This window comes from Amblyomma mixtum, chromosome 1 (genome assembly GCF_055824585.1).
Source record: "Amblyomma mixtum isolate Tamu chromosome 1, ASM5582458v1, whole genome shotgun sequence".
Lineage (NCBI taxonomy): Eukaryota > Metazoa > Arthropoda > Arachnida > Ixodida > Ixodidae > Amblyomma > Amblyomma mixtum.
Genome location: NC_143012.1, coordinates 29951330 through 29972935, shown reverse-complemented (window position 1 = coordinate 29972935; position 21606 = coordinate 29951330). Strand labels below are relative to the sequence as shown.

The 21606-nt window shown below is 48.1% G+C and overlaps 1 protein-coding gene across 1 annotated transcript in view; it reads left to right on the top strand.

Moving 5' to 3' along the window:
• LOC149365926 (osmotic avoidance abnormal protein 3-like) overlaps positions 1-21606 on the top strand; it is a 57357-nt gene that overhangs the window by 28763 nt on the left and 6988 nt on the right. The window contains exons 2-13 of the mRNA XM_089547325.1: positions 561-637; positions 2301-2456; positions 3647-3932; positions 10461-10688; positions 11170-11592; positions 13089-13138; positions 14414-14578; positions 15622-15746; positions 16822-16866; positions 18155-18270; positions 19725-19834; positions 21017-21281. Coding sequence (XP_089403451.1) covers positions 563-637; positions 2301-2456; positions 3647-3932; positions 10461-10688; positions 11170-11592; positions 13089-13138; positions 14414-14578; positions 15622-15746; positions 16822-16866; positions 18155-18270; positions 19725-19834; positions 21017-21281 — 2044 coding nt within the window. The 5' untranslated portion in view covers positions 561-562. The remainder of the gene's footprint in view (positions 1-560; positions 638-2300; positions 2457-3646; positions 3933-10460; positions 10689-11169; positions 11593-13088; positions 13139-14413; positions 14579-15621; positions 15747-16821; positions 16867-18154; positions 18271-19724; positions 19835-21016; positions 21282-21606) is intronic.

Sequence of the window (21606 nt, the reverse complement as noted above, 5' to 3'; positions counted from 1 at the left end):
TCCGGGTTGTTTTTGCATAGGCAGTAGCCCGCAGACCAAAGGAAAAGCAGCTCTTCATCAGGCAGCCTTGTTAAAAGGTAGACTCATGAAGCGTAAGAACAATGTTATTGCTGCCGACTTAGCACAGAGCTCTATGGACATATATTAGTATTGTCAGTTATTCCTCTTCGCTGTTAATTACTAGATACTGCCATCAAGGAATCTGTAATATAGTTTATTACTTCTAGCACTATTCTCTATTTCTAATAATCCTCATGGCTTTGTATCGAAATTTTCAATATGGCTTCTGATATACATACGGCTACACACTGTTACTACTACTGTTTCTTATTGCATTGCACTAGTATTGTGATGCAGTGAGCATTTATTACAGCTTATTCACGACAAAGTGAATCACGATATCCGATAGGTAAAAAAATATTATTCGCGAATATACTGACTTGCATGAGACGGCTTCTTGGAAGGATAAGTCGGACTCAAACACGGTGTTTCGTGATTATACGCCGCGTGATCAGTGGCTAAGTCTCCATTTCACTGATGTTTCTGATTTTTAATTTCAGCCATGACGCAGGAGAGCGTCAAGGTCGTGGTCCGGTGCCGGCCCATGAACGGCAAGGAGCGGGAGCAGAAATGCCAGGTGAGCCAGGGGTGTAGTTTCTTTGCTTATTTATATAAATACACATATGAACACATAGACACATATAGACACATATAAAGACAACAGTATGAACCAAAACTGAGCTGCGAAAATGTTTTGCTGAAATGTGATTTTATGTGTCCGCTTGTAGATTTAGCTGAATGTTTACTTCCTTGTTGCTAATATTTCTTTTCAACATATTTATGACCGTTTCCGTTTTTGTTTCTTCCATTTAGCCAAAAGATTGCTACTGACAGTGTGTACATATGTGTGATGTTTTCTTTTATATAGGTTAACTATTGTGTGCGTGATTGGTTTCAACTATTGCTGTACCGCTCCTACTGCATATAGGCCTTTCCTGGCTACAGTCAAGCTGCACAGTCAGCCTTTAGCCAGGAAGGCCTCCAGTAAACCTAGAAAATAAACTTATTGACGACTGACTATGGTATAAGTTTTTTTTTTTACTCTCAACACTATTTAAAGCCCTTTATAGGAGTGCAAACAAAGCAGAAAACGAGAATTACCCATCGATCATATCACGCCAAGTGAGCAGCGTATATAAATTAAGGACTCATTACAACGGACACCAGAAATTTATGCAGTGCACATCACATGCTGCAGTACATGAAAAAGTGCGTCACAAACAAATGAACTCTAGGACATGCATGGAGAACGCTATACAGAGACAAAAATAAGGGTACCGGTTGACAAACCATGTGCTCAGCTCTGTTCGATAGCCTGTGCTCTTCCTTTCACGTGCAACTGTGCATCCTTGCTAATAAAAGACAAAAAACAACAACAACAACAACAATGGAGCTTTCGAAAGCAATCCAATCATCTCGTAATGCTTTCTTAAAGATGAAGGCAGGGCAGTGGTTGGCTCTGAAAGGGAAAACACTTTGAGGATTTCTGTTGTCAGTATCTTTTCGACTTGTAAAAAGCCAAGGACATCTCACTCCTGGCCATGTCAAGAGCTAAAATTTTCAATTTAAACGATTCTGAGGCAGTAGCTTTCAAACGAAACCTCCTTTTAATTAAACAGTTACGGTATATGATTGAGGCGGCAAAGTCCTCACGGTGACACTGTGGACAGTTGGCTTTTGTCGACAGAGTACCGCGTTTGGTCACAAAGAGACCACTCGCATCGAAACTTTACCTATCATAAGCTAGTATAGACCAAAAAACGAAATGCGGTTGTTAACGTTGCTGGCCGATTTCGGAATTCAATATACGCTCGCCGACACCGGTTTTCGAATCCCAGTGGCTACGCCACAGCAACCTTCACTTCAAAGCAGTGGCAGCCCTTCCTTTCCAGTAAGGACGTTACGAGTTCGAACCCTCCAGAGTGAACATTTTTAAATCCTATTTTCTCGGTCACAAATGCGCCTTTTGCTACCAGAAAAACCTCAATATACTCAAAACCAACCCGAGAATCGATTTCTGCTGAGAACAGTGATTGCATGGACTTGTCCTCAATGTCTCTTAAATTTGATAATACGTCACTGTTTGGACAGGCTAATAGACACTGAAATCAGTATCACCCGTGCGTCAATCTCAATATCAAGGGCTTTATTCACGCGACATGATAAACGCTTACCTGTGGTGAGATAAGGTAGCAAGTTAGTGTGAAGCATTTCTGAGTGCCAATATGCATGTGCCGCAGAGCGTGGTGCGGATAGACAGCGCTGCCGGTCAGTGCACGTTGACCAACCCAGCGGACCGGTCGGCGCCGGCCAAGACATTCTGCTTCGACGGGGCTTACGACGGGGACTCAACCACGGAGCAGATCTACGACGACATCGTCTACCCCATCGTCGAGGCGAGTACAGCAAGCCTGCTTTAATAGAAGCTTGCACGCTCGAGAGGAGTGCTCTGGCGCAAAGGGGAACATATACAATGCGAGAATACTGTCAGAACACTGTTCCTGTATATCATTGCACCATCCAGACCGACTATTCCTGAGCTGGCATATTTCACTCCTTCGGGGCCGCTTCTATCACTGACGCTGCTCATAGGCGTCTGCAGTCCGCAGGTGTCAGGTAGTGCCATGTGCATTGCAGCCTTCTCTTTCGGGTGCAACATTTGGTTTTGTTTATTGAGCTCTAACGTCCCAAGGCGATTAAGGCTATGAGAGACGCCGTAGTGAGGGGCTGCGGAAATTTCGACGAAGGGGGGTTCTTTAACGTGCACTGGCATCGCACAGTACACGGGCCTCTAGAATTTCGTCGCCATCGAAATTCGTTTGCCGCGGCCGGGGTCGAACCCGCTTCTTTCGGGTCAGCAGCCGAGCGCCATAACCACTGAGACACCGCGGTGGCAGGTGCCTCCATATAAACGTGACTGCGTGTTCTATGAGTTAGATCCTCTCCCGCACGCTGAAATCTGGACGTAGTCCAGCCTCTACTCTTACATCCTTCTCTTCACTTTTTTTTTTTAACTTACTATTCAGACCTGCTTCATCCGTTCCTTCACAACGCGACTGAGCTTTCAGTTCCTGAGGCCTGCTGCCTGGGAGAGCATGTAGCAGTTGCGCGTGCGTAGAAAGCACGGGATGTTACCACGATACCATTATTATTTATGCTCTACCACCCAACACCCACCTAACTCTCTGCGAACAACATCCTGACATCTTGACTCAGCACTAACCATTTAACCTCTGTCTCCCTACCAAAACAGGAGAGTAGACCTGTGTGTTCTGGGGCGGGGTCTCCATGTAGCATATGGTTACCGATCAATTAGTCTAATTTAACTGTTTACCTGCACCAGGTTCTCATTTATTTCAAGCCCCTTTGGGGGAGCTCAGAAATTTCCTCTCCACCTAACACCTTTTGCTTCGCCAACTTGCGCAGTGTTTTTGTCCAGCTGTGCAAGCTCGCACAACCTACATGGAAAGTGTGAGCGGTGGGAGCCGTCATGAGCTATGCACGAGGAGCACCAACGTTGCCCACATGATTAAGGCAGAACGCGAGATTCATCCCCATGCTGTTTCTGTTCCCGGACTAATCGCAGAGTGTCAGCGAGGGCTACAACGGCACCGTGTTCGCGTACGGCCAGACGGGCTGCGGCAAGTCCTTCTCGATGCAAGGCACGCCGCGGGTGCCGCAGCAGAAGGGCATCATCCCGCGCTCGTTCGAGCACGTGTTCGAGGCCATCGCCACGGCGGACGCCTCCAAGTACCTGGTGCACGCCTCGTACCTCGAGATCTACAACGAGGACGTGCGAGACCTGCTGTCTGATGACCCACGTAAGAAGCTCGACCTCAAGGAGCACCCGGACAAGGGCGTCTACGTCCCCGGTGAGTGGTCGGTTGGATGCGGATTACGCTGCCACATGGTATATTCCGAGAGGGAAGACGGGCAGAAAGGCCAAAGGCTAAACTGGGAACTACACTGGTAGCTAGGCCCTGCCATTTTAAGAACTTTTTAGAGCACAGCTCGCGCCCGTTCGTGGGTTGAGGCGCGTCGACGTCGAAGGCTTAACAGAGCGTGAGGGTAGGGAGGACAGGAGTGCGAGGGGAGCGCGGGAGGGGCTCTCTCCAGCTGGCGCGTCCCAGCGCGGGGCTCCCGGTCCTCCTCTGTGCGCGGCATTGGCGATCGCGCGTGTACAGACGTTCGAGAAGGTACGAGCCCTCTCGAGAACATAGGGGGAGGGAGACGCTGTTTAACGCGTGAAGCGGCGTCTCCTTCCTGTCTCAGCGCCGTCGACCGCTTGTAGAGACTGTGAGTTTGTGAGTTTGTTGCATGCTGTATGGGGTTCTTTGCCAGGCTGCGTAGAAGGAAGTAGACAAGCCCCAAATCTTTTGAAATATACCTGCGCTTAAAAGACACGGACTGAAAGATAGAGACACACACACATAGCGCTGGACTTACAACTGAATCTTTATTCGGGAAACACTGCTCTTTATGCACACCAGCAGCTGATAAAATTGGAAGATGGTAACACCCGGATGATAAAAAAATCGACAAACTGTCTCGTCACATGTCCAGTCCTACCTTCCCTTTTGCAAAAATGCCCTTTCCTTTGATAGTAGTGAAAGGGACGTGCTACTCACGCATGCATCCCCACTGTCCGCTATGCTCATGGCTTCAATTATTTCACGCGCCGTTTGGTCACGGTTCCTGCTTACTATCTTCGTCTCGTTATAGGAAGGTACACATTTACACTCTTGACAATGAACCACCAAATTCCCATCGCTTTTCCGTTCCATGTTCTTCCGATGTTCCCGGAGCCGCTCATTCAAACATCGCCCCGTTTGTCCTACATATGCTTTGCCACATGTAAGCGGCAACCTGTATACCACTCCTTCTGCGCATGCGACCATGGGGACTTGGTGTTTCTTTTTACACCCCTTAGTTTTTCTTTCTGGGTACGTTACTATTTTGCATAAGTTTTCCAATTTGTCCGGGGCTGAAAAAACGACCCTAGTTTTTACCTTCGAACCAATTCTTTTAAGATTATGGGACACCCCATGAATGTACGGAATCACCACCGTTTTCTCCTTTTGTTTTTCTCCCTCCTTGCTAGGCACCGTACCCTTTTTGCCAAATTTCTTGAGCATGCTTTTTGCCACCGACACTAAAACCTGATCCGGATAGCCCGCTTCCCTTAGCCTCACCACCTGCTGCTCAAAACTTTCTTTGACTAATTCCGGGCAAGATTTCTTCAACGCATTTTGAAAACATAACCTCACGATTGCCCTCTTCACTAATTTTGAATGTGCAGAGCTGAACGGAAGCAAACCTTTGTTACCTCTAGGCTGGTACATCCAAAATGTCCCATCAGACGCCAGTGACAGCTTGATATCGAGGAAGCGTATCGTGCCTTCGTTCATTTCTTCATATGTGATTATTAGTGGGTTAAGGGTTTTACTAAAAACAGCAAGTAGCTCTTGCACAGCAGAGTCATAAATACCGTCAAGGTGATTAAAGACCACTAAAAAGTCATCCACAAACCGGAACACTTTAACGCCAACAACTTTGTTTTGATCTCGCAACAGGATAGCCAACTTTCTGTCACACTGGGCAAGGAAAATGTTACTTAGAACAGGCGCAATACACGACCCGATGCAAACACCTTTCTTCTGCCGATAAACCGCATCATTCCAAGTGACGCACGTGGCAGCCAAATAGAAGGACAACATTTCCAGAAAATTGCTCACGCACATTCCCGTTTCATTTTGGAATGCTACACTTCCAAACTGATCAATGCAATCAGCCACGCATTGAAGCAACTCCTGATGTGGTAAGGAATAATATAGATCCTTTATATCAAACGAGCACGCCATGAACCGACTGTCTTTGTGATTGTCCAGAAAAGTTATAATCTGTTGGGAATCCCTCACCAAAAACGGATCATCGATACTCAGTAGGTTGAGCTTGCCTTTAAGAAATTCAGCAATTGACTTTTGCCATGTTCCCGACTCAGATACGATAACCCTTAGGGGACAACCAGGCTTGTGGGTCTTAGCCGTAAACATAAATTTCAGACTATTGCATTCACTCTTGTCTATACTTGAAACGAGTCTAGTTAATTCCAATTTTTCACATAGATTCTTCCCCTTTGCTTTCAAGCTGCGTAAGGAATTACGGGGAAGTTTCTCAAAAACTGAATTCACAGCCTCCAAAGCTTTTTTACCAAACATCTCTTTCGTTAAAACAACGAAACCACCGTCCTTGTCCGCAGTAAGTAAACATAAAGAGTCATCCCGCAGCACTGAAATAACCCGCCCTATTGGAAGACTGGTTTTCGCAGGCTTACATCTTGAAAGAACGTCCACTCCCTCCGATATGCATCGTTCACTCTCGGACGCTGGAGCGAACCTTGCAACTTGGCGCACGAGGGACAGCAGCTCAGGCGCGGTCTTCCGTGGTTCCACGGCGAACTTGGGGCCAAGTGAGAGCACCCGCTGCACATCCTGAGGCAGGCGAACGTCGTCTAGGGTGTGAACTGCTTTCACTTCCGTCACTGATTTTGCAGGAACGCAGGCACGAAGATGAGGCAGAACTTGTTGCCACAAAAATTCTGCCGTGCAGTCAGCGGTACGTTGATAGTCCCGAAGAACTCTGAAGGCCCGAGGAGCACCTGTTGAGCCAAGTACCTGCACCCGCAGGAGATCCCTGAATGTACGGACTTGACACCTCCACTCCGATCGCAAAATCCTGCACATCCGCATGCCATGCCCCATAGAGGGCTCGAAACCACCGAAGAGAGCCCTGACTGCTTGCGGTAGCACACGCTTCCGGATGCAGAAGGACAGGGATCTTGCATGGCAGCACGCCGTTGCTAGGAGAGGTATGACGGATCATCATCCGGGTGTTACCATCTTCCAATTTTATCAGCTGCTGGTGTGCATAAAGAGCAGTGTTTCCCGAATAAAGATTCAGTTGTAAGTCCAGCGCTATGTGTGTGTGTCTCTATCTTTCAGTCCGTGTCTTTTAAGCGCAGGTATATTTCAATATGGCAAACCAACTCGCCCAACAAACCACTCTCCCAAATCTTTACTGGTACCATCGAGTGTCATCATTCACACAGACGGTCTTTCGTTCAATGTGGCAAGTCAAGCTTCTTCCTTAATAGTCTCAGCCACGTTAGAAAGAATCGTATTTGTCCTCAGAAATTTTTATTGAATCATTAGTTTAATTTATCGCCGTTTTATCATTCCGCGGTTTTCCTGCCTGGCCCAACATAGACGGCGGCCTGTTGGAGTGTCGAGTATTTTGAACTTAAAGGCAAAAAATGCAATTATAGAGAAGGGATTACGTAAAGGATAGGCACGCAGTTTAATTGTGTTTCACTGTGGTTGGCCACAAGCCAGCTGAACGGCTAAAAAAAAACCTTAATTCTGAACCTAGTGATGAGCATTCATCTTCAAAGAAGTCAACCAAACTATTTTCTTTTTCCACACGGCTCTCTGTTACTTCGTCCTTGGGAATGAAGTGAAGTGTGAGTGACTTAAACGCAGGAATGCATTTAACGTCAACATACTAAAGTCAGCGCAGCACACAACAAAAAAAAAACGAGAAATTCTTGGGTCCGGACCCAGGGTCCGGACATTTTTGAAAAACAAGCCCACTGCATAGATGAGGCATCGAAGATAACCTCTGCAAAATACTAGAGCCATGCGCGCCCCGAAAAGCTGCGAAAATTCAAATCAAAGCCCGTTCGTTCTTTCCTTCCTTCAAAAACGGGCCCGGCCCACTACTCTGCACCCCGCTGACGTCAAGGGGGGCTACTTTCGCTAAAGGCACTCCATTGGTGCATCGTTCTGACTGACGGGAGAAGGTTGGGCGTAGCCTTGGCGTCGCGTCGTCTGCACAAGGCTTTCCGCAGCGCCTTCTGTTCTGGCTCATGCCTACAAACCCGCATGAAGGAACAAAAAAAAAAAAAAACTGCGGAGGGAGCGTGCGGCGACAGCCTTGAACCCTAGCCATAAAAAGTAAAAAAATAGTAAAACTGAGGGAGTTGGTTCCCCCCCCTCCCCCCCCCCCCCCCCCGCCGTGATCACGTCACGAGACGCTCTCCGTGCGCGCTCCCTTCTCAGTTTCTTTTCTTCTATGCGAGCCCCCCAAAACAAGGTTTTAATTAGTAGTGCAGCAGAGCCTTTCCCTCGCTCGCCCACTTGACCGCTCCGCACACACACCGCTTATCTTTCGTGCATCTTGCGTACGCCTTGACTCCAATGAATGACATATGCTTTGGAGCGGAGAAAAGACAAACACACAGAACACAAACACGCATGGAGAAAAGCAAACGGGCGGTTGCCGAGTCCGCGCTTCGCCGTGTGTTTCGAACACAACCGACTTCCGCCCCTCCGCTCGTGAAACGGTGGGGAGGCCTAAAAGAAAATGAAAAGGTGGCTCGTTAACTGGGAATGACAAACAGATGTATGAAAGGATGCGCTCGCTAACAAGTCTAGGTGGTCGAGCCGATCGCGCCTCTCGATCGTTCAGTGTGCGGAGAAAATGCAAAAACCAAGAAAAGAATTCTATTGAAGGCGGGGCCATGACGTCGCCCTGTGACGCACTCCACAGACACCACGCCTCCGGCTTACACCGGAGAAGGAAGGGGTGATTTTGCCTTGCCGAGCCTACTCGACGAGGAGCGGGAGAGAAGAATTTCGAGGAGGGAATGGAAGGAGAGGAGGCTCGCTCAAAGAGAGGTAGAGAGTGTCTGCTGCGCTGGGGTGGGCACGGGCCTTTTAAAGTGGCTGCGAAACACTGCTCGGGGGGATACCGGCTATACTTCAGGTGGATTATTTATGTCACACAGATGCTGACTTAAAAAGAATTACAGGAATCGATGGACAGGAACGGGAGTTATTCAATGAAGAAATTTCAAAATACAAGCAAACAAAACGCTGCCCTCAACTCGATTTTGGCAGGGCTTCCCATTCCTGTTTCGCTCTCCCAATGACGGCACCTGGCGCAAGCAATCAAAACAGCCTGCCAGAGCACGTCGCGGAAGTTTGCACTCCTTGGTTGCCCGCTCTCTGTAACTCGTTCTTGCTGAGACTGGCAGCGTCGTTTCCATGCCAGTGCCCCTGGTGGTGTATTTTTATTTTACTTGCTTTGCAGGGCTTTTATCTAAGAGGAACAAGTTTTTTTTGTTGATCTAATAGAAAAAGCAGACGGGTGACAAAATGTGCCTCATTTATTCATACAATCTGCAGTATATTTACTGTTTGCCCAATTATCAAGCTCGGGCCAGGTGATGTCATACCCGCTGCTAAAACCGGCCACTGTGTGGGGACACCATCAGAGCCATGAATTTGTTTTTGGGAGGACATTAAAATATTAAAAAACGGAATATACGCTGTATTACCGACGGTAATAGCACCATTGTAACTCACTGTATGCGATCAACAGGCAAAATGGTCAATTAAGATTGTGTTTCTGGGCTCCTTTAAGGCCACGAGGAAAACGCGCGATATGAGCAGGAAAAAGGCTAAAACTGTCACCAGAAGCCCTCCGCCAACCTCGTTCGGTGGTTTCCTCAGCGACGGCTAGAGGCTCTGCGGTTCTGTGTTGAGGTGCCCCACGCTAAATCCCATGAGTGTAGGACACACAACTATCATTGTAACTTTCCCTTCGTTCGCACACTGCGACATACCACTGGATTCACGGAGTAATCCCATCCACTAATGGCGGACAGGACTGCAGTTTAGAAATGAGAGTTTTTCCTCCCTTTAGTGGCTGCATTACCACAAAGGTCCACAAGAGAAACTTGTACTGGTGGTGGTGAAAAACATTTATAATACAATAAATATTTACAGAGAGGTGATTGGGGTAGGCCCTATTGGCCCTTTCCCCTAACAATACTAGGTGGAGCCCCTATTCCGGGGCCCCATTGGCAAGCAACGCCGCCCGCGTCCAGTGAACCAAGGCCTTTTGCGTCTTTAGGTCCTGACAGCCGAGCAGGGCCGCCTCCCAGTCCTCTCTGGTGGGGTTGGGGTTGGGGGGGATAGATGGGTTTGACTGACACGCCCAAACCATGTGGAAGGTGTCAGCTACCTCCCCACAGAACTGGCACGCGCCATCAAAGGATGTATTGAAATGTTTAAGCACTGCCAGGCACAGTACAGTGTTAGTAAGAATTTTGATGAGGAGGCGCTCGTCAGCGCGATCCAGACCCTTACAAGGGGCCGGGTAGCGCCGGTGCTCCTCCTTGTAGTAATCGGTGATTTGTTTGAATGTAATGGCCAGATTGTCTGATTGGGAGTACCCTTCCAAGGACAGGGAGATAGCCCGGGGAGAGAGTGCGTGAGAGTGCCCGGAGAGAGAGTGATTGTACTGAAGATGTGCTTCTCGTGGCGGGCCCCGCGCAGGCTTGTCCCTGGTACCGGTGCAAGACGTGGCTTCGTGCGAGGCGGTGATGGAGCGAGGCTGGCGCAACCGCTCTGTCGGGGCGACGCTCATGAACGCCGACTCATCTCGCAGTCACTCCATCTTCACCATCCACCTGGAGCAGATGGAGCTCACCGGCAGGAAAAGCATACGCACGGGAAAGCTAAACCTCGTCGACCTGGCCGGCAGCGAGCGCCAGGCCAAGACCGGTACGGCGATGTGTGTCGCTATACAAAGCGGCGAGAGCTGATGCGATCTCAAACTTAGGCGGAAACTCCACTGAATATCTTTCTTAGTAAAAATCATCTGAATACATTGCTGCTTGGTCAAGAGCAAAATGCACATTTATTTTGGAGGGAATTGTATTTCAAAGTCTTTTTCCCCACCTCTCGATTCAAATTTGTGGCGTTAGGGCCCGAAAGGACTCAGGGATCATCGATCAGGGTACGCAGATACAGACGAGCGAAATTCCTCAGGGGCTGAGCCAGTCAAAAAATGATAGGGGATGATCGTTCACGGACGTGACGATACTGAAGCGGTAATGTAAAATTCCTCGTAACAGCAGTTCGAGACACAGGGCTGTAAGGACAGGTACCCTATAGAAGGGGAGCTTCGGTTGGGCCAGACTGACCTGGGACGCGAGGTCTTTGTATAGCTGACCGTGGCTTCCGGGTGTGTACATCCCCGCAGGCGCCAGCGGTGAGCGGCTCCGCGAGGCTACCAAGATCAACCTTTCCCTCTCGGCACTGGGTAACGTCATCTCGGCGCTGGTGGACGGCCGAAGCAAGCACATCCCGTACCGGGACTCGAAGCTCACTCGGCTACTCCAGGACTCGCTGGGCGGCAACACCCGCACCCTCATGCTGGCATGCGTCTCGCCCGCGGACGCCAATTACGACGAGACGTTAAGCACGCTACGCTACGCCAGCCGCGCCAAGAACATCCAGAACCGGCCCTGCGTTAACGAAGACCCCAAGGACGCCCTGCTGCGCGAGTACCGCCAGGAGCTAGAGCGCCTCAAGCAGCTGCTCTCCAGGGGATCCTTCAGGGCGCCGCCGTCGGCAACGCCGACAGAGGGAGCCACGTCGGACTCCGCCGCTCCACCGTGCGACGGTGAGGGGGGCTCAATTCGCGGGGTGTGCTGGTTGGACTGTAAGCGTTGAACTGGGTTGAACTGACCTTACTATACATTCCTCAGTTTACGAAGTGAGGGCGTAACTAAAGGTTCTCAGAAGGACTGATCAAAGCCTCGGCCCCTCTATGAACAGCAGTGCGGCAGTATCACTTGAACACAGCAAAAGAGGGCAAATGAAAAGCATTTCAATACTCCCTCAGTGCTCCGACAGAAGACAGCGCTCATGGCTGACAAACCTGATGTAGTATAGTATTATGCAGTCAGCCTCGATTTGAAACTAATCGTTTTCGCGCTGGCTCAGCAAGGCCAGTGAATCTTTGCAGGTGGGGCAATACTCATTTTCCGAGAAAAGTGACGACGAAGGAGGCAGAGGCGAAGGCGCCAGCTATGTTCGGTCTTAAAAATATTAACTGCGGTAGCGCATATTATCTGGTTAGCTTAGCTTAATGATGACCACAGTCATATTGGTTCCAACTATACAAATTTTGTGCGCACACTGGCGTCGAAAACTACTCTATTAAGAAACGTGTTTATGTACGGCCTATAAATATTAATAGTTGCAGGCTCAAATGAACAACTTCTACAAAGAAAAGACTTCAGGTTAAGAAAATGTTTCGCAGGTAATGCACATAAGGTTTGGTTTATTGAGGTTTAATGTTCCAAAGCGACTCAGGCTATGAGAGAAGCCGTAGTGAAGGGCTCCAGTAATTTCGACAACCTGGGGTTCTTTAACGTGCATTGGCATCGTACAGTACACGGGCCTCTAAAATTTCGCCCCCATCGAAATTCGGCCGCCGCTGCCGGGATCCAGCCCGCGTCCTTCGGGTCAGGAGCCGAGCACCGTAACCCCTGAGCCACCATGGCAGGTAGTAATGCACATAAGGAAGAATAAAAGAAAATGTATAGGAAATACTATGTAATGTCTATTCATTTCTTGAGTATAACGTGCAGCGTTTCAAGTTATCGCACACAACTTCCGCAAGTCCAGACGAGAGTGTACACTCAGAACAGATATGAAACGGATCGATTACTCATCGGCCCAACCAAACTATTGTTTCTTTACGAAGCATGAATGGCAAAAATACGAACGTAAAAAGAACTACAGAGCAGTAAAGTCCCCGAACCAAGGACGCTAAGTTAGCCGAAGTACAAGTGTAACATGGATTTCATGCTCTTTTCTGAGCTCTAGGAAGAGCTTACAGTGCACTATGACAACTACTTGGAATGAAGTTGGTACCAAAGCTCTTGCGGGACTGTGGCGAGTTGAGAGCATGGTGTTCAGATTGAGTTGCTATTTCATTGCCTGCAATCATTCCCAACGGCGCTTCTCAGGAGTTAAGAGTTCACTTCACCTAAGAACGAAACAATGAGAGCACAAAGCTGAGAGGCTAATTTAGAATAGAGTACCTGACCAGTTACTTTTTTTTAGCCTTATTCAGATTATCAATGTCATCTGTTCTTTTGTGTTCCACAGATCAGCCAGACAGCACCAGCAGTAGCGAAGTGGTCAACCAGCTAAAGAACGTAAGTCCGTCTCGCTGGTATACAGCTCCTGTTTTTTTGAGACAAAAAACATGCAAAAAATAGAAAAACTAAAGGATAGAAAAAAACCAACGGAGGCGAGGCAGCGTCTGCTTCGTTCATAACTCCTCTCTCAGTCCCTTTTCTTGCAAAGCAGTCAAGCGGCAAACTTGCTCTAACGTAAGTGCACAGCAGGAGTAAACGGGACCGCCCTGTAAAAGAATCAACACCAATTGGGGTTTAAACTGTTGACGTGGGCTTCATGTGAGGAAACTTTTACTCCATCAATATGGAGTAAAAATGAGGCAAAAGAGCTTTTTCACCCCCTTTGCTGATTGAGCAGCGGAAAAGAGGATTATTCCATTCTCGACTCCCATGGGGTGTAAACAAAATCCTTCGTGATAACGGAGTACATCATTGTCAGAAGTGAACAGCCCAGAGTGTTTGCTTCAAAGTGGAACCAGGATCATATCAAGAGGTCGCCACCATTCGGACAAATTCGGACAACTCACTCGGCGGGTGTTCCTGCTTCAAAGTCGTGCTTGGGTGGCCCCGCTAGCATTCATAGAAGCCGTATATGTTAGAGGAGGCAGGACTAGAAATCTTCTTGCCTTCAGGTGATTTCTAACGCTGGGGATGCATACGAGCCTTACAGTGTTGCTCGGAAGCAAACCTCCTGGGCACCAAACTTTTGACAAAAGGTGTACATAAAACTTCCTTAAAGGGCAACTGCATAGGTTTTAGACCTCAATGAGCTTAAAAGGGTCGAATGTGTGAAACTTGCAGGTAAAGTATGCAAAGTCCTTTTGGGCTAGCGTTTTAAATCGCGATGTAATCGCCGATTAAAATCGCGACGTCTTTCAAGCTTCTCCGCAGCGCACAACGCCAAGTGGGGGACTCATGATGACGTCATCGAAGATATCGGTACTTTTCCAACGCATAAACGCCTGCTTTAAGAAAAAAACCGCCGCCACCGAAGGCAAAGCCTGCCGAACGTTGCTTGGCAGCATCCAACGAGGCACGGAAGGGTGTGGCTGACGGCAGCGGTAATTTGAAATCATACCTTCTGTGACGTCACACTGAACTTATTGGCATGCTTTACCTATAGTGTATATAGGTTTTTGATCCTTCAATACCGCGAAATTTTCAAAAGCCGGCGCAGTTTCCCTTCAAGGGCATGCGCTGGGGATAAGCCATTTACTCCTATTTGGGAGTATTTTTTTTTTTTGCGAACAATGGAGTTTGCCAGTGAACTGGTCATGAATTACGTCTTCGCAGGACTACGAGGCCCAAATGACCGAGCTGCGCAACAAGTACCGCGAGGAACAGGAGAGCCGGGCCAAGCTGATGATGGACGTGGAGCAGATGCGCAGCCAATTCCAGGCGCAGATGCAGCAACAGCAGGCCGAGCAGAGGCAGCGCAGCCAGGAGGCCGCGCAAGAGGCAAGTGCGATTATGCGCCCTCCTATACGAAGGGGATCTCGCCTGGTAGAGAATGAGTTGTCTTTGCCGCCGCGAGCAGACGCAAAGACGCACAGACATTGGGGGAAAAAAATGACTGCCCTTGGGAGAGGCGCCGTGCGATCTGTTGAAGTTTTAAGGATCACACATCGGTAGAGGATCAAGATATGAGAGAGGGACACGTTGTCCCTCTATAGGGCCTCGATCTTCCCGCTTTGTTTAACTGTCACTATATTCCACGTCTAATTAGACCAAACTCCTATAATAAATTTAGTTGCTTTGTTTGTTGGTAGTGCGAGTCAGCCCTCCGAATAGGTATCGGTGAAACTATTGAGGAAGGTGGGGTTATTTGTTAGACATTGGTTGTATTGTCTGGAGTACTCCTACTTATTTTGTGTATAGCAGGTGCTTATAGTCCATCTGGAGGCGTCTGGAGGGCGCAATTCAGTTGACGGGTGGGGGGTAGGGCCGTCTAGATGACGAAGATGGGTGGTGGCTGGGGGTGAGTGAAGCTTTGTTAGAGTGAAGATTAGCTCGTTACTGGTGCGTGGTGGCTTCTGGACGATGAAGGTGGTTGGAAGGCAAATGGTGGGTTGATAGTTAGTGTAGGTCTTCTGGAGGATTGAGGTGAGCTATTTTTGGTAGAGAAGCCTCTAGCGAATGGGGTGGGTTGTTTGGTGGTGGGCGGAGGATTCTGGAGGGCGAGGAAGGAGTGAGGGCAGAGGTTGGCGAGTAGTGGTGGCGTAACGCAACACCGGACGGGCAGATTTTGAGTATAATAGTAATGCTGACGCGTTAAAAAAATTGTTGGCGTTTGTCGGGTGGGAGTTGAGACGCGGTGGTTGGCCTGTGGGGAATAAAAGAGAGAATGTGGTGGGAGTGGCATACACTTCGTTAAGACAGTGTCTTCTACGCTTGCGGCACACCGTGAGCGCATTTGTTCTCTTCTATACTCTGTAACCGAGACGGCACATCCTCGTTGTTTGGAAACACACAAAAACAAAGTAGCGCCCTCTTGTGCATAGGTGAACAACAACCACCTGAAAGTGGACGAGCAGGAAACGACGGGGAGGTGGGCCGAGCCGGTTGGATCTCCTGAGAAACCAGCGATCCGCGCGCCCAATGCGTCGCCGTGCTTCGGGAGTCAAGAGTGAGCACTTCTTCACCGCTTTTTTGCACGCGAGCCCACTCCTGCTTTTTAAAACGAAAATAGATTGAATCAGGTGAACTTAGCGTTAAATGGGACAGTTACCCCACCTGCCGTCATGTTAGAAACACCAGAGAAAGTGCACAAAATTAAACGAGAAAGCAGTAGAAATTAAATGACTATAGACTACATATATTAGCTACGAGTTTTCTTTTTTGAAATGATGCGTTAGACATTGGAATACATGAGCCTCCCAGCGGTGTTCGCCTACGACTGCTAAAAAACATAATTAAATTTCTTCTGTACACTGTTTCGGTTTCAGCAGCCAAGCCATGGTTGTGATGTGTATTTCGTGTTTAGGTCACGCGAGGCACAATAAAAACAACATTGTAATCACTGATTCGTAGTTCGAATTGACTACAACACTCAAGCCAACCTGCTTCAAGAGCTGCAGTGATAGCAAACGCATCAGCAGTTGTACTGCAATTTTGGTGATGCTTCACATCACCTAAGCAACGATTATACCTCACAGCCATCGTTCGGTCGATAAAACCGAAACCAAACAGCATCAAGAACTAATTCAATTATAAATTTTTAGCAGTCGTAGGCCGATACCACGAAGTGCTCCGCGTATACTAATATCTAACACATCATTTTAAAGAAGTAGACGCGCAAGCAGAAACTTGGTGTCTATACTCCTTTAATTAAATTCCCCACCAGAGTAACGATACTCTACATTTCAAAGAGGCAAAATCGGTACTCTTGGAATCGAGGAGAAGCGTCTTTTTTTTTTTTTCGGGTTTGTCCAGCTGTGCATCAAAATTAGAGGACTAAATTTTTTGCTCACATGCGCTCAGCAGGATGCTGATGAGACCAGGAGAAGAGTAGCCGCATATTGAACGAGTCACAGTTGATGGATTTTTATAGCAAGTTCCAGCAAAGTTCCGAAGAAGGGACCATTTGTCCTGGGGCCGTCAGTGGCTAACGGGTGTTTCCAAAATGTAGCGTTTCGGCTGCTCCAGTCGTGTGTCTTCAAGACTACATTGAATGATTGACACCGTTCATTTCCAACGCACAGAGACCCAGCAAGCCTGGCGCAGATGCAAGCAAGAGCTCTTGAACGGCAAGTACACCATGTTCATTCCTTATAGCTGAGCTTTTCGCTCTTGATATGTTCTTTAAAACCATTCGCAGAAACGTGATAGTGTCCACGTTTTATGTAGGAAGCAGTAAAAAGCGAGTAAGCCGTCCTCCACCGCACTTAGTTTTATACAAGAGTGCGCTAAAGGGCAGCCCTTTTTACTCCCACATAGGTGTATTCGTGTTGAGAGTGTAGTGTGTAGTGTGCTGGGGGCCTAACGAGTCTGCATGCTGCACACGCAGTCAGCACGCATTCTCTTATGTGGTTCTCAGTGTCGGTAGTCCCCCTATCCGCAACACCATCTCTGACCAACGTGAAGCCATGCTGTCCAGCTCGGACATAGATGGCCAACGCAAGTTGGTAGAGTAGGCCAGGTAAACTCCAACGGTACAGGGGCCTTGGACTAAGGGCCCCTCCTGGACGGTGCAAACTTTTCTATTGGACCCAGTGAGGGATTTGCGTTATCATCATCATCTCAGAAATGTGAGATTCAAGAATAGCTACATATTTAAGAATAGCTGCCATGTGCACTACTGTGTCCTGGATATTTGGCAATACCATCAGCAACCTTCATCGCTTAAAGGGTATTTTAAGCGCAGGTTTCTTTTGACAACGGGCAGCTCTCGAAACAGAGGCATACTGTCACCATAAAGCTTAGTAACTTGATGCGCTCAGCAATGGGAGGAGTCTTTTAAACGCGGCAGTGGAGGTCTTGAGGCTAGCAAATAGGGGAGATTTAAACCTCGTTAATTATGTTTCGTAGCTGCTAGAACTTCGCATATGTTGAAGAGGAAATTTGTTTCCATTGCCTGTCATAAGTATTCCATATCTTTATCGATCGATGGAAATCTACCCCAGGGCTTGGACAGAATACCCTGCCCCTAAAAGCGTGCGCTGAAGGACAATTTACTCTCTTCTTGTTCCGTATGGGTTAATTCGCTTATGATATGCTGGACGATATCAAGAAGATGGAAGAGACGTGACCGAGAGATGTAAAGGAATAACAGACAACGGATGGTCAGTTATGGTAACGGAATGAGTTTAAAGAAAATGAAAGCGATGCAGGCGACAGCAGAGAGCCTAGTGAACAGATGAAATTAGGAAGTTTGTGGGAATAAGGTGACCGAAGCCTACATAGCTAATGAGATCTGAATGGGGCAATCGCTTGCCCTCCAGTAGACGTGATGATTATGATGACGATACTCATTTTATCGCATTTAGCACTCCGTAAAGCTTTCGTTGGTCACCGGGGCTGCCGACATCTGCGCAGGTTGCAAGAGCTGCAAGGCCGGATGTTGGGTGGCGAGAAGAAACACGACACCGAGCTCAAGGCGAGGCGCGCCAAGAGGAAGAGCTTCGCGGAGAAAAGGATTCGCGCCCTGGCAGGTGAGGAAGGTGGCCGAGACTTCAAGAGGCCTCTGCAACACCCTACGCCATAGAGCACGACTTACTCTGTCTTTGAAGCATTTCCTCCTCCTGTCGGCACTAGCGGTGCAGTGTGGAAACTACATGGGGAAGGCTGGAGAAAAACGGACAGTTCGCGGAAGCTCTACCAATTATGGAACGCCGTGCTTGTTATGCTTTTGCTGTGTTGATGAATTACTAGTCAACGTGCTCTTCTGTCCCTTCTAAGAACGAAAGCTTCCAGTAGTAGGGTTTTCACTGTCTCGACATAAATTGGGGGCTGTATTGCGTATTAACATTTCCTGCATGAAGTATTACTCTTATTTGACATGTGATCATCAGCACGAAAAGAAAGACCGCGCTTGCATATGCCACAAGAAATTACGTTTTGCGCCCGGAAACCATCAAAATCATTGCTATCATCCTAGTAATGTTAATTGCCAAAGTTTAATTACTTTCGTGGATAGCCTTCAAAAATATGAACGATGCGGTAGAGGGGAACCGAGGTTTTCGGCGTATTTTCAGAGGGTAAAAAAATCAGACTTCAGGAAATTTTAATGAAGGAAAATTCTATAGTTCTATTTTGTACTACGCAGTTATTTGTTTGTGCACACCACTTATTATTCTTAGACATTCACTGTGTTTTTGACGCTCCGGATCTTCGAAATGAATCCAAATTGCTGGAAGTTACAGAAGAGTTTGTTCATTTCAGCGCGAAGGCAGTTTCGAATTATTCCGTTCGATATTCGAAACACATGCCAAATAGAAGAATAGAACGTGAAGGTAAAAAGGTTTCAGGTTGAGGAATATTCAAGGGTCATCTCAGCAATCGCATGGCTTCGAAGTTGACATACGAAACCTATATTATGTAGAAGCTTCTTTAAATTAATTGCTCTGGGGCACTTTTCGGGCTAAGAGACTCATTGCGCTTTAGCGACCACAAGAAAACATGTGTGAACAAGAAAATCTTGTTCACACATAATGATCGTAGCACGAGGGAAGTAGCAGAGGCATTTCATATCTTGAGGAAAGGAAACAGATGTGTCAGCCAGCCTTCAGTAGCATTGTCCTCTAAGGAAATGAAGTTGCTAAACAGTGGTTAGCACCGATAATCACACGTGCCTTTAGGAGACATTTTATTACCCGATAAGTGTATTTTTGACAAAGCGCATGCGCGCGCTTTCTTGACGCCCTGCCTTGAAAAGCAGCGTGTTTTTCCAATAAACGTAGTTGCAAGTTCAGCGCCGTGTGTGTCTACTCTCCGTTCTCGTCCTGTGTCCTTGCGCTGTTTTTATTACAAGAAAACATCACCCTAGTTTTAAACTTTGTATTCTTGAATGTAGCTTTGTAATCAAGAGTTCACTGCTTTCACCGTGGCACTCTAGAAAGGTAAGCACTCAAAGATCGCATCTGCACTGATGCGGTCTCCCTGACAGAGGCACTGGCCAAGGTGGACGACGATGACCGCACTATGTTGCCGGACTACGACGACATCAACGCCGAGCTCAAGGTCAAGTCTTCGATGATCAGAAAGGCGAAGAGGAAAGTGAGTATCGTGGCTCTTCTCTGTGTCTTCGGAGACCGGTTCAGCGTTACTCTGTACTCATGCTGGCGTCAAAGCCTAAAAATCAGAAAGTACAAAACGAAGCTGCAGTAAAGCACATGGAATGGCCGGACGGTGCACGTTTGATGCACGTTGTCTGACTGCCCACTGATTGTTCTAGTATCTAGCGTAGCTTCCAGGTTTTAATGTCTCAAAAGTTCGGATGTGAACACAGCTTTTACATGTTCTGAAACAAGTAGGGAGATGATACGCAGCCTTTGTCAATGCTACTATGGCCATACCGCGCCTAATGTGAGCTGTCGCCAACCCTTACACAGAAACTGTTCTTGACAGTGAAATAGACTCTGTTGCTTGGCGTGCATATACGATTCAGTGAGTGAATAAACTTTTATTGTCTAACAGAAAAGGCGTTGCGGCCCCCCGGCACTAAGGCCAAGGGGCCTGGGGCTGCCGCCTAGGCACAGGCCAAGAGGTCTTGTTCCCTGGCGGCGTAGCTAATAAACCTTCGAGTAGCACGTGTATTCTGTGTCCTCATTCACCTCTTGTGATATCCATGATGACTATCAGCTTCTCCCTTTTGTTTTCCAAACCGTATATTCTCATCTATTGCACCGGTCTTGCCTTCTGGAAATGACGGCACGGCCTAGATAGCAAATCTGTCTTTACGCGTGCTTCAAATTTGCCTTGTCTTCTGGAAGTGACGCCAGAGCAGTGAAAAAAAAAAATTACAGATACTTACCCTCCAGGTACGACTAGTGATTAGCGTTAGCTGGCCCGCTAAACGTTTGTTTATTAAACACAAATAGTCGAAGTTCTTTAGAATGACTGGGCTGATTCGTGGCCAAGTGGAATTAAGTATTCCCTGCTTCACAGCGCGGGTTGGGGCCTCCGGTTCGGAATCGGTTGTCTTAGATGGCATCCACCGAAGGGTGCGCACGAGGGTAGAGGGGCCGTGCTTCCGAACTGGCAACTAGCTTTTCACATATGTATGCGGTTGTCCATAATTCTCTCTGAGCCTTCTTACGCTATAGGGAAAACGGGCAACGTGGATGGGACGAAGTGGAACCAGGCCAGCTAGGCTAACACACTAAGGGCTGTGAAATGAACCGTTGGAAATGACCAATTACGACACGTCTACGTCTTCGTCACTTCCGGCTTTTGCAGATCCAGGCGCTCGAGCAGGAAGTCCGCGACCTGCAGCGCGAGTTCGAGACCGAGCGCACCGACTACCTGGAGACGATCCGCCGCCAGGACCAGCAGATGCGGCTTCTGTCGCAGATCCTGGACAAGGTGCAGCCCTGCATCCGACGCGACTCCAACTACGCCGACCTGGAGGCCGTCAAGGCACAGAGCGTCTGGGACCAGGACGCCCAGCGATGGAGGCTGCCCGAGCTCACCGTGCAGCAGACCAAGTTGCCGCCCGCCGCTGGTATGCGATACACATGCGTCTCTCGCTCTGTGCTCCAGTTAGCCGTTGGCCGTGGGCCGCTGCTAGGGCGGACATTCTGTAGTTGGCAACGCCACACACGGCCGCTTAAGCCTGACGGCGTATCGAGTTATGTCGGCTTTAGGCATAGCTTAACGTACAGAGGGCAAAACGCTTGTCTAGAACATGATCTGGGCATGATTCGGGCGGAACACGCGATATCTAGCGATAACATTTGGTCAAAAATAGTGTGGATGTAAGCGTGTGCAGTTAAACTTGTAGGATTTCATCATCATTTTTTGCCTTCCTGGTCGCAGCGGCTCTGGGA